The following is a 12807-nucleotide window of genomic DNA, read 5'->3' on the forward strand; positions in this document are numbered from 1 at the left end:
TCTATCCCTCTCCCCTCCTCTCTGTAAAAAATCAATAAAATATATTTTTTTAAAAAGAGTAAAAGTTGCAGAGAATTTTTAAGTCATAAAAACTTGTATGTTAGTATAATGGCCCCATACTGTTGAACTTGTTTATTCTTGATCTTATTTTCATGAAAGCATGAAAGCTAGATTGTTTTCATGAAGATATATTGTAGATCTTGGTATTAAAAGCTTATTATAGAACAAATTGAGCACAGCTGGGGAGACAACTCACAACAAAGAAGGGCAGAGGATTCCTAGAGACTGGCAGGAAGGCTGATTTGGGCTTGAAAGGAGTGGCTGGGCGAGAAGTAGATGAGAAAACTGAGTTATGGGCATATCAGTTCCCTCAGTAAAATAGAAGCCGGGCCCAGGCTAAGCACCAGAGCCACATCATTTGGCGGCAGGTGTGAAAAGGAGAAGCCACAGGGCTGCTGGCTGCCTGAAAAGCAGTGCTGCGCTGCGAGGGGAAAGTAGTTTGGTGCTGGAAAGTAGTTTGGTAGTAGAAAGCTGTTGTTCCCTTCCTGTTTTTGTTTTGTTTTGTGTTTATTCTCTAAACCCAGAACACAGGACTTTTCGATTGCAACCATTCACCCAAGGTTTTGGTGCAGGGAGGGAGGCATGGAGTTGAGGTGCCTGAGGAGAGACTGGGAAGGGAAGCAGGGCAGGGAGATGTGGCCAGTAGTCCTGCATTGGGATGTACTTAGGCTTCCAAACCTAAGTGGACATTTCCCCCTAAAAAAGCTAGCATCTCCCACTAGCCTCAGGGCAGGTAATTCAGCCTCCACACCCTGCATTTGAGTTTAACAGAGGGAACAAAGGTAGAGGCCAAGCTTACCAGTCTGAATAGTCTAAACGAGCCCTCAGTGACTGGGAACTAGTCTATAAAAACCCCAGGTTGCCAGTCAACCCCACTGGTCTCCATACAAGGATCTCTGACCAACCAAGGCCAGAGTAATATTTTGGGTCACTTATAGGGGAGTAGCTCTGGGATAGAAAAAAAACCATCCATCTTATTCCCTGAAAGCAAGACAGCATCAACCCCACCTAGAGACCTGCCGGAAACAGATGCTTGAGTGATTAAGATTGACAGCTGGAAGACAGGCAAAGAGGGAAAATTGGCCCTGCCTGCTTGCAGCCAAGGCCTGTGGAGACAGACACAAGCAGAGGACCCAGTGGATTGCTAGGAGCTTCAAGCAGGTTTCTAAAAGCCAAAGACAGTGCCTGACAGAGTTTAGCACACAAGTAACAAACAGGAAGCCCAGAATTGGCAGACCAACAGAAGAGTGGGGTCCTAAACCAGCTCCAGTGGGGCATTAAAGCTCAGTTGAAGCGAATGACACTTCACTTTTTAATTAAAAAAAATTGTTTATTATTCTATTCTTATTTTTCATTTTTGCATCTTTTTCTTCCTTTATTCTCTTTTTTATTCTGTTTTCTTCTCATTTCTCTGTTTTAGTTTTTCTCTTTCCTTTCTTCTTTCTCTCCTTTTAAAAATTGATCTAATTTATCTGCTTTATTGATGTTATTATTCTAGTCTCTGTTGGTTTATTCATATATCTAATTTCCTCTTCCCTGATCCTACCCCATTTCCCCTTCTCTTTTTTTTTCATTACTCCTTTTTTTCTCTTTTCTCTTCCCCTATTCTTCTCTTAATTTTTAAATTTGTTTCACTTCTTAAATTTAGGCCTATCTGCTCTCTCCTATGTTCCCCTTTAAAAATTTTTCTTTTACTTTTTCTTTTTGTCTTCTCATTTCTTTTCTCATTCATCTATTCTAAAACATGGTCCTTTCCCTAGTCATACAATTCCTTAACCTTATTTTCTTTATTTAGGCTCTGTATCTAAAGATCCTGCCACCCCTCTCCCTTTTTTGTTGTTTTTTATTTGTGCTTTTTGGTTTATTTGTTTGTTTTGTGTTATCCCCATTTTTTTTTCTTTTCCCTCTTCCCCTGCCCCCCCGATTTTTCCCTATTCTTATTGTTCACTTTTCACATTCATAATTCTCTTTTCTCTGGTGGTCACTTTTACTTGGGTTATAGGGGTCTTGTGTACATTCATGTTATGTTCCTTCTGTGTCATGTCTTGTCCATGTTGTACCTTTTGCTGCTCAGTCAGCACCTCTACAACAGTTGGCATGACATGGAAGGAAGTGAACCACATAAATAGAAACCCTGAGAGAAGACTCCATTCACAAATGGAACAATAACATTCAAGACCCAACTACATCAGGAGAACACAAATATATCAAGTAGGGGACCTCCCTAGAACACCCAACACAGGAGACCTGAGAGACCACACCTCTGGATCCCACAAAAAGTCTATTACATAAAACCAATTAAAAACGCTGGGTGGCATAGCATTTTGATCTAATACAAAGGAAAAATACAAAGGAAAAATACAAAGGAACAGGAAAAGTGAGGAGGCAAAGAAACAACCCCCAAATGAAAGAAAAGTAGGAATCAATAGAAAAGGAACTAAATGAAATGAAGGCAAGCAATTTGTCAGAGAAAGAATTCAGAGTAATGGTTATAAGGATGCTCAAATGTTTAGATGAGACATTCACCAACACATGTAAGAATCAAGAGGAAATGAAGAATGACATAGCTGCAATTAAGAACACAATGGAAGGTTTCAACAGTAGAAGAGAAGAAGCTGAGGACCAAATCAGCAAGTTAGAAGATAAGGTAAGAAAAAACACCCAAGAAGAGCAGAAACTGGAAAAAAAACACACCACTTAAAAAGCAGGAGGAGCCCTAACCGGTTTGGCTCAGTGGATAGAGCCTGGGGACTGAAGGGTCCCAGGTTTGATTCTTGTCATGGGCATGTACCTTTATTGTGGGCACAACCCCAGTTGGGGGTGTGCAGAAGGTAGCTGATTGATGTTTCTCTCTCATCGATGTTTCTAACTCTCTATCCCTCTCCCTTCCTCTCTGTAAAAAATCAATAAAATATATTTTAAAAAAGCAGGAGGAGAGTCTAAGGGAGCTTGGGGATAACATGAAACAAAACAGCATTCTCATAATAGGGGTGTCAGAAAGACAGAAAGATGGGCAAGGAATAGAAAAACCTATGTGAAGAAATAATGACAGAAAACTTTCCTGACTTAGGGGAGAAAAAACTCACATAAGTCCAAGAAGCACAGAGTCCCAAAAAATATGAACAAAAAAGACTGACTCCAAGATATACCATAATTAATTTGGCAAACATTAACAACAAAGAAAGAATCTTAAAGGTTGTCAGAGAGAGACAGAAAGTTACATATAAGGAAACTCCCATCAGACTATGAACTGATTTCTCAACAGAAACACATTAGCCAAAAGGGAATGGAATGAAGTACACAAAGTGATGCCAAGCAAGGGATTGAACCCAAAAATATTCTATCCAGTAAGGCTATCATTCAAAATTGAAGCTTCAAAATTGAAGCTTTATGGACAAAAAAAGGCTAAAGGAGTTTATTACCACAAAACCAGGAATGGAAGAAATCCTAAAGGGACTTGTAAAAAGAAAAAATAGAAAGGGAAGAAGGAACACATAAAAATGGCATCAAACTAGAAGCTGTCAATAATAACCTTAAACATAAATGATTAAATGCTCCAATTAAAAGACATAAAGTAGCTGAATGGATAAAAAACATGACCCATATATATGCTGTCTACAAGAGACATACCTTAGAACAAAGAATTCACACAGACTGAAAATGAAGGAATGGGGAAAAATTTTTAAGCAAAATGGAAATGAAAAAAAGCTGAGGTAGCAATACTTATATATGATAGAATAGAACTCAAAGTGAAGGCCATAACAAGGTATAACAAGATATAAATAAGGTTACTTTAAAATACTAAAGGGATCAATACAACAAGAGGCTATAACTCTGGTAAACATAGATGCACCCAATACAGGAACATCTAAATATATATATTCATATATATTCTAGAGGCCTATTGCATGAAGATTAGTGCAATAGGCCTTCTTTACCCTTGCTGCCAGCATCAGTTTTCCTTTGGCACCCAGGAACCAGACCTTCACTCTGGCCACTGCCTTCCATCTTCACTCTGGACACATTCTTTGCTGCAGCTGGAGCCTTCAGTCTTTGCTCCTCACTCTGGCGGGAGTCTTCAGTCTCAGGCCAGAGCTGCTCCTTTAGCTCCTTCCGCCCCCCCACCTGCCCCCTCATAGCTTGATTGCTGCTTCACCTGCAGACCTCGCTGATGGGCTCCTGGGTCCCAGGGTGCCGCCTTGCCTGAGGCCTGGCTTTCCGATCACAATCATGATCACGGGCCACAGGCAAGGCGGCTCCTGGGTCCCGGGGTGCCACCTTGCCTGGGGCCCGGTTTCCAATCATGATCATGGCCGCAGGGTCCCACCGCCCAGGGCCACACACGGGGGTCCCGGCTGGCAGCGGGGCTTAGGCAGTGCATTCCTGCTGCCAAGCCCCGCCACCCAGGGCCACACACGGGGGCCCGGATGGCAGCTTGTGTTGGCCTGCCCTGCCTGCAGTATGCAAATTAGCTGCCATCTTTGTTGGCAGCTAATTTGCATATCACACTGATTGGCAGATGGGAGGCATAGCGAAGGTATGGCCAATTACCATGTTTGTTTATTATTAGATAGGATATTTCTGGAGGATATCAAGGGAGAGATTGACAGCAATACAGTCATAGTAGAAGACTTTAATACCCTATTGACATCACTGGATAAATATTCTAGACAAAAAATCAACAATTAAATGGTAAGCCTAAATGACACTCTAGAACAGATGGAACTAACTGACATCTTCAGAACATTCCACCCCAAAGCTACAGAATATACATTCATTTCAAGCACACCTGGGGCATTTTCAAAGATGGATCACATGTTAGAACACAAATTAAACCTCTACAAATTCAAGAAGATTGAAATTATATCAAGCATCTTCTCCAACCACAATGGCTTGCAATTAGAAAATAGCTACAATAAAAACACTCAAATACATGGAGGCTAAATAGCATTTTATTAAACAATGAATGGGTTACCAAAGAGATCGAAGAAGAAATAAAAACATCCTAGAAACAAATGAAAATGAACACACAACAATCTAAAATCTATGGGACACAGTGAAAGTAGTCCTGAGAGGGAAGTTCATAGTACTATAGTACTACCTCAAAAAATAAGAAAAACTGGTAATAAGTTATCTAGTGATATAATGTAACGAACTAGAAACAGAACAACGAGAAAAGCCAGGAACAAGTAGAAGGAAGAAAATAATAAATATCAGAGCAGAAATAAATGACATAGGGACAAAAAAAATACAAAAAATCAATAAAACCAAGAGCTGGTTCTTTGGAAAGATAAATAAGGTTGATGAACCTCTAGCCAGACTCATCAGGAAACAAAAAGAGAAGACCCAAATAAACAAAATCACAACTGAAAGAGGTGAAATCACAAGTGAACCCAGAGAAATACAAAGGATTGTAATAAAATACTATGAATGACTTAATTCCAACAAATGGTACAACTGAGGAAATGGACATATTCCTAGAAAACTACAACCTTCTAAAATTCAATCAGGAAGAATCAGAAAATCTAAATAGGCCAATAACCACTGATGAAATGGAAGCAGTAATATAAAAAAATTCCAGAAAACAAAAGCCCTGGTTCAGATGGATTCACAGGGGAGTTTTACCAAATATTCAAAGAACTAACACCTATCCTCAAACGAATTCAGAAGAAAGGAACCCTAATTCCAAAGTTAGTTAAAGACACAACAAAGAAATAGAACTACAGGCCAATATCCCTGATGAACATAGATGCCAAAATCCTCAAGAAAATTTTAGCAATCTGGATTCAACAATACATTAAAAAGTTCATATATCATAACCAAGTGGCATTTATTCCGGGAATAAAAGTCTGGTATAGTATTCGCAAATCAATAAATGTGGCACAGCACATAAACAGATTACAAGACAAAAAACACATGATCATATCAATAGATGCAGACATCTTTTTTTGATAAAAACTTTCAGCAAAGCTGGAATAGAGGGAACATACCTCAACATAATAAAGGCCATATATGAGAAATCTTCAGCAAACATCATAAATGGGCAAAAACTAAAACCATTTCCCCTAAGAACAAGAACAAAACAGGAATGCCTTCTTTCACCAGTCTTACTATACAAAGTTCAAGAAATCCTGGCCATAGAGATCAGAAAAGAAGAAGAAATTGAAATACATCCAAGTTGGAAAGGAAGAAGTAAAACTGTCATTTTTTACAGATTACAGAAAACCCTAAAGACTCCATAAAAAAACTACTAGATTTAATAAATGAATTCGTCAATGTAGCAGGATATAAAATTAACACCCAAACATCCATAGCAGTTTTATATACCAATAGTGAACTCTCAGAAAGAGAAATTAAAAACCAAACCAAACCAAACCAATCACATTTACCATTGCAACAAAAAAATTAAGATACTTAGGAATAAACTTAACTAAGGAGGTAAAACACTCATAAAACTATAGCATACAGAAAAAAAAATCTACAGGAAGATATAAACAAGTGGAAGAATATACTATGTTCCTGTACTGGTAGAATCAACATCATTAAAATGTCCATACTCTCCAAAGCAATCTACAGATTCAATGCAATCCCTAGTAAAATACCAAGGGCATACTTCACAAACCGAGAACAACCTCTCCAAAAATTTTATGGAATCAAAAAAGACCCTGAATAGCTGCAGCAATCTTGAGAAAGAAGAACAAAGTTGGAGGGATCATAATAGCAGGTATCAAGTTATATTACAAAGCCACTGTACTCAAAATAGTCTGTTACTGGTACAAGAACAGGCATATAAACCAATGGAATAGAACAGAGAACCCAGAAATAGACCCAAGCCATTATGCTTAAATGATATTTGACAAAGGAGGCAAGAGCATACAATGGAGTCAAGACAGTCTCTTCAATAAATGGTGTTGGGAGAATTGGTCAGATACATACAAAAAAATGAATCTAGACCACCAACTTACACCATAAACAAAAATAAACTCAAAATGGATAAAGGACTTAAATGTCAGAAGGGAAACCATAAAAATCTTAGAAGAATCCATAGGAAGCAAAATCTCAGACATATGTCATAGCAATATCTTTACCAATACAACTCCTAGGGCAATGGAAACTAAGGAGAAAATAAACAAATGGGACTACATCAAAATAAAAAGCTTCTGCACAGCAAAAGAAACCATCAACAAAACAACAAGAAAGCCCACTACATGGGAGAACATATTTGCTAATATTATCTTCGATAAGGGTTTAATCTCCAAAATTTTCAGAGAACTCATACAACTTAACAAAAGGAAGATAAATAATCCAACTTAAAAATGGGCAAAGGACCTAAATAGACACTTTTTGAATGAGGACATACAGAAGGCCAAGAGACACATGAAAACATGCTCAAAGTCACTAATCATCTGAGAGATGCAAATCAAAACAACAATGAGATACCAACTCACACCTGTCAGAATGGCTATCATCAGCAAATCAACAAAGGACAAGTGCTCTTGAGGATGTGGAGAAAAAGGAACCCTCCTTCACTGCTGGTGGGAATGCAGACTGGTGCAGCCACTGTGGAAAACAGTTTGGAGTTTCCTCAAAAAATTAAAAATGGAACTCCCATTTGACCCAGTAATGCCTCTTCTAGGAATATATCCCAAGAAAACAGAAACACCAGTTAGAAAGGACATATTCATTTCTTTGTTCATAACAGCACAATTTACAATAGCTAAGATTTGGATCAGCCTAAGTGCCCATCAGCAGATGAATGGATTAGAAAACTGTGGTACATATACACAATGGAGTACTCTGCTGCTGTAAAAAAGAAGGAATTCTTACCATTTGCAACAGCATGGATGGAACTGGAGAGCATTATGCTAAGCAAAATAAGCTAGTTGGAGAAAGATAAATATCACATGATCTCACTCATTTGTTGAATATGATGAACAAAATAGACTGATGAACAAAAATGGATCAAGAGACAGAGAAGCACCAAACAGACTGTCAAACCTCAGAGGCAAGATAGGGGAGGGCTGGGAGGTGTGGAATGTAAGAGATCAACCAAAGGACTTGTATGCATGCATATTAGCATAACCAATGGACACAGACACTGGGGTGGTGGGGGCTTGTTTAGGGACATGGGAGTGGCCTGGGAGTGGTCAATAGGGGAAAAAGGAGACATACGTAATACTTTAAACAATAAAAAGAAATAAAAATAAAATAAATGGTGCTGGGAAAATTGTACAGATACATTAAATAAGAAAATGAAAAAGAAACTAAACCACCAACTTATACCATACACAAAAATTAGCTCAAAATGGATAAAAGACTTAAATGTACTTAGTGAAACCATAAAATTTTTAGAAGAAACCAGAGGCAGCAAAATCTCAGACATCTCTCGTAGCAATATGCTTACAGATACATCTCTTAGGACAATGGAGACTAAGGAGAAAATAAACAAATGGGACGACATCAAAATAAAAAGCTTCTGCACAGCAAAAGAAACCATCAACAAATTAACAAGAGATCCTACTGCATGGGAGAACATATTTACCAATGATATATCTGATAAGGGTTTAATCTCCAAAACATATGTGGAACTCATACAACTTAGCAAATAGAAGACAAAAGATCAAATTAAAAATGGGCATAAAACCTAAATAGACACTTCTCCAAAATGGACATACAGAAAGCCAAGAGACAAATGAAAAAATGCTCAAAATCACTAATCATCTGAGAGATGCAAAACAAAATGACAATAAGATATCCCCTCACACCTGTCAGAATGGCTATCATCAACAAATCAACCAAAGACCACTGTTGGCAATGTTGTAAAGAAAAGGGAACCCTAGTACACTGCTGGTTGAAATGCAGACTGTTGCAGCCACTGTAGAAAACAGTATGGAGTTTCCTCAAAAAGTTAAAAATGGAACTTCCATTTGACCCAGTTATCCCACTTCTATGAATATTTCCTAAAAAAACTTTAACACTCATCAGAGAGAATATATGAACTCCTATGTTCATAGCAGCACAATTTATAATAGCTAAGACTTGGAGACAGACTAAGTGCCCATCAGCAGATGAATAGGTAAAAACCTGTGGTACATCTACACAATGGAATACTACGAGGCAATAAAAAGAAAGAACTCTTACCATTTGCAACAGCATGGGTGGACCTGGAGAGTATTATGATGAGCAAAATAAGCCAGTCAGAGAAAGATACGTATCACATGATCTCACTCATATGTGGAATCTAATGAACCAAATAAACTGATGATCAAAAATAGACCCAGTATCACAGAAGCATGAATGACTCTTGAACATCAGAAGGAAGGCAGGAGAGGGTGGGTAGGAAGAAATCAATTGATGAACTTGTATGCATATATGCATAACATGTGGACACAGACAATGGGGTGGTTAGGATCTGGGGCAGGGGAGCGAACGGGAAGAAGTATATGGGGGGGAAAAGGAGAACCTATGTAATACTTTCAACAATAAATATTTTAAAAATAAATTAAAATAAAATAGAAACTGAACATATGTTTGGATACAGGTGGTATAGAAGACTAGCTATCCCAAATGTCCTAATTCCAGCAACAAAATTGCTAGATTTAAAAATGTATTTTAAAAAGTGTAGCTGCAATGGCATAAAAATACTCTAGAGAACAAAAAGGTAGTCAAAACATTTAAGTTAGGAATTTCTTCTAGAAAGGTGTGTGTGTATACACTTTTAAAATGAAATTAATTGAATAATATGTGTTGTGGAGGAGAAGATAAGGTGGGAATTCCATAATGAAAATTAAATGTAAAGAGAACACAATAAAATATTTTGATAAATACTTTTATAGAACATCATTACATATAGTTTATGACTACATATGATAAATGCTGAGAAAGGGGCTAATATGATTTTAACAGATTAGAAAGGAAATCATTAGAATGTAGTATTTTTATATGTGTTAGGTATTTTCTGATGTTTTAAGTATTTTATAAAGGGTAAAATTAAAAAGTATACTACAAAACATTCTGAGTGATTAGATACTTATTTTATATTATTTTTTACCTTGATTGTTATAGGGTGAAAAATTGATGACGTTTGATGACAATTTAGTTGGTGTAGTAGGACTTGTAAAAAAATCTTCTTGATGTGTGGACATATCTCTGTTTTTAAAGAAATTCACACCTAAAATTAAAAAAATTATACAAAGATACTATGACTCTGCATGCTAGTTATCTCCCATGTATTATTTTTTAATTCTGAAATTATAATTTTTTCTTCTTATGTTTGATAGGCATTTGTCTATAACTCCAATTTCTATAAACTCTTTGTTCATTTTCTAATCCTTTATTTTCTCTGGGTTCTTAGATAGCATTTTCCTTAATTTTGACCTTTAAATCAACCCATTTTTACCTTAAACAAGAGTATTCACTTCTATCTTTGATCTATAGTCTCCTTTTAACTCTCTTCCCCTTGACAATTTCTATCAAATAGAGCATTTAATTGTTTAGAGCATTTAATTATAAATTCACCATCTATAAATATAAAAGCCTAAGCCACCATTACAACCGAATGACTGGAACAACTGGAATGACTGGTTTACCAGTTGCTATGATGCACACTGACCACCAGGGGGCAGATGGTCAACACAGGAGCTGCCCCCTGGTGGTCAGTGCATTTAGCCAGCAGCCGGGTTCATGTCTGCCAAGCACTGCTGTGGCAGAGGGAGCCTCTCTCGACTCTGCAGCAGTGCTACAAGTGGTGGCGGCAGGTGCAGCAGGCTGGGATGAGTGCAAGCAGTGAGGTGCTGGCTCAGGCTCCTCTCTGGCCACCTGCTGCTTGGTGCACTGCTACATCCCTCGGGGGATGTCCCACTGCCGGTTTAGGCCTGATCCCCACAGGCCAGGCACTTGGGGTGGGGGCATCCCTCAACCTGGCCTGTGTCCTCTTGCAGTCTGGGAACCCTCAGTGGATGTCTGACTGATGGCTTAGGCCTGCTTCCCATGGGGAGTGGGCCTAAGCTGTCAGTCGGACATCCTTAGCACTGCTGCAGAGGTGGGAGAGGTTCCCACCACCATTGCTGCACTCACCAGCAGTGAGCCCGCTTCTGGATGAGTGGCACTCCTCCTGTGGGAGTGGACTGACCACCAGGGGGCAGCTCCTGCATTGAGGCATACCCCCTAGTGGTCAGTGCCTGTCATAGTGACCGGTCGTTCTGCCGCTCAGTTGATTTGCATATTAGCCTTTTATTATATAGAATGTTACCATAATAAATTCAATAAAAAGAGAAAAAAAATTAGTAATTGGGTGTACCTAAGCAAAAACCTGAAAATTATTGACATAGAAAAATGGTTTATCATAATTTACCAAATTTTTTAGAGTAAATCAGAAAACAAATTGCTTGCTTCAAACAATTTTATATTTACACCACCAGCTTTTCTCTGTTATAAGCTGTTTAAGTAAATAATTTTTGATTCATTTTAATAATACTTTTTTCAGGAATAAAAGTGTGAAAAGAATAAAATAAATGATAAAAGAACAGTTTCGGAAATCTTGCTCTCATCTTAAATTTCAGTAAGAACACAGTGCTTATATATGAATATTCAGCTACTTCTAAATCTAACTTTCACCATCAATTCTGCACTAAAGTTCATAACTACAGTATTTCTTACATCAAAGAGAAACGTATCTAACACTGTTATTCTAGGACTAAAGACAGTACTGTGATTTGTGAATTATGTAACACAGCTAGAGAATACTATTCTAGTCTATATATATATAAAAGTCTAAGCGACCATCCAACTGTTTGACCGTCTGACTGGTAGCTATGATGCACAATGACCACCAAGGTGCAGATACTCAATGCAGGAGCTGCCAAGCTGCGGTGACTTGGCAGCTGCGGTTCTCGGGTGATGCACTGGGAACCAGAGTAGAGGGAGCCCGATTCTGGGACATGTCAGCCTGGAACTGCCCTCTCACAATCCAGGACTCCTCGGGGGATGTTGAAGAGCCAGTTTCAGCCAGATCTCTGCAGGCCAGGCCGAGGGATGCCACCGGTGCACAAATCTGTGCATCAGGTGTCTAGTAGAGGTATAAATTTATGGGCCAACTTATTTAGAGGGAATTGGTATCCAATGCAATGCCTATCGGCTATATTTCTCTTCTTATAACACATATTAAATAGTTTTTTTGCTTTTTCACATTCAGATCAACTTTCCTTTCTAATCCTTTCAATAGAAAGTGAGTGGAATAGCAGTTGGGAATATTTACACCAAAAATATTCTAAGGTCACTAGAGCATTAGATTTTATGGATTACTTTATAATTTGATGGGTTTTTAAAGCCAATAAAACCTAGCTTGCTTTCTATTGATAGTAAAGTCTAGAGTTTAGCTAATTATAAGAGGGAATTCATTAAAAATTTTACCCATGTAGTAATAACAGATAGTTACTGTTGTTATTAAAGATCCATACTTAGTTAAACCTTGGAGGAGACATAATCTATAAATATTAAACTTGAAAAATTCTTGTTCTTACCAGCATAACTCCTAAGTTGTTCCCTGATTTCAGCAATTATTTTTTCGTTTCCAACAGTATCTGTCAAATGTTCCGTATCAGTCTCTATAAACATAAAATATATTTCAAAAACACTTTTTATGGTAACCATTAATAGACATGTGTGATTGTGTCTATGGTACTACTTAATTAGTATTTGCTATAGAAGAAAAATAATAAATGTCTGACATTGCACAATCAGAAAAAC

General features: G+C 37.9%; 1 protein-coding gene across 1 annotated transcript in view; it reads right to left on the minus strand.

Annotated features, from left to right (window-relative positions):
* Positions 1-12807, minus strand: part of LOC118669953 (coiled-coil domain-containing protein 7-like) — a 208737-nt gene that overhangs the window by 95564 nt on the left and 100366 nt on the right. Inside the window, exons 8-9 of the mRNA XM_036336624.1 lie at positions 12582-12665; positions 10112-10231 (exon numbers count right to left, since the gene is read on the minus strand). Of these exons, the coding sequence (XP_036192517.1) occupies positions 10112-10231; positions 12582-12665 (204 nt within the window). The remainder of the gene's footprint in view (positions 1-10111; positions 10232-12581; positions 12666-12807) is intronic.

Source organism: Myotis myotis, unplaced genomic scaffold, assembly GCF_014108235.1.
Source record: "Myotis myotis isolate mMyoMyo1 unplaced genomic scaffold, mMyoMyo1.p scaffold_m19_p_1, whole genome shotgun sequence".
Taxonomy (NCBI): Eukaryota; Metazoa; Chordata; class Mammalia; order Chiroptera; family Vespertilionidae; genus Myotis; species Myotis myotis.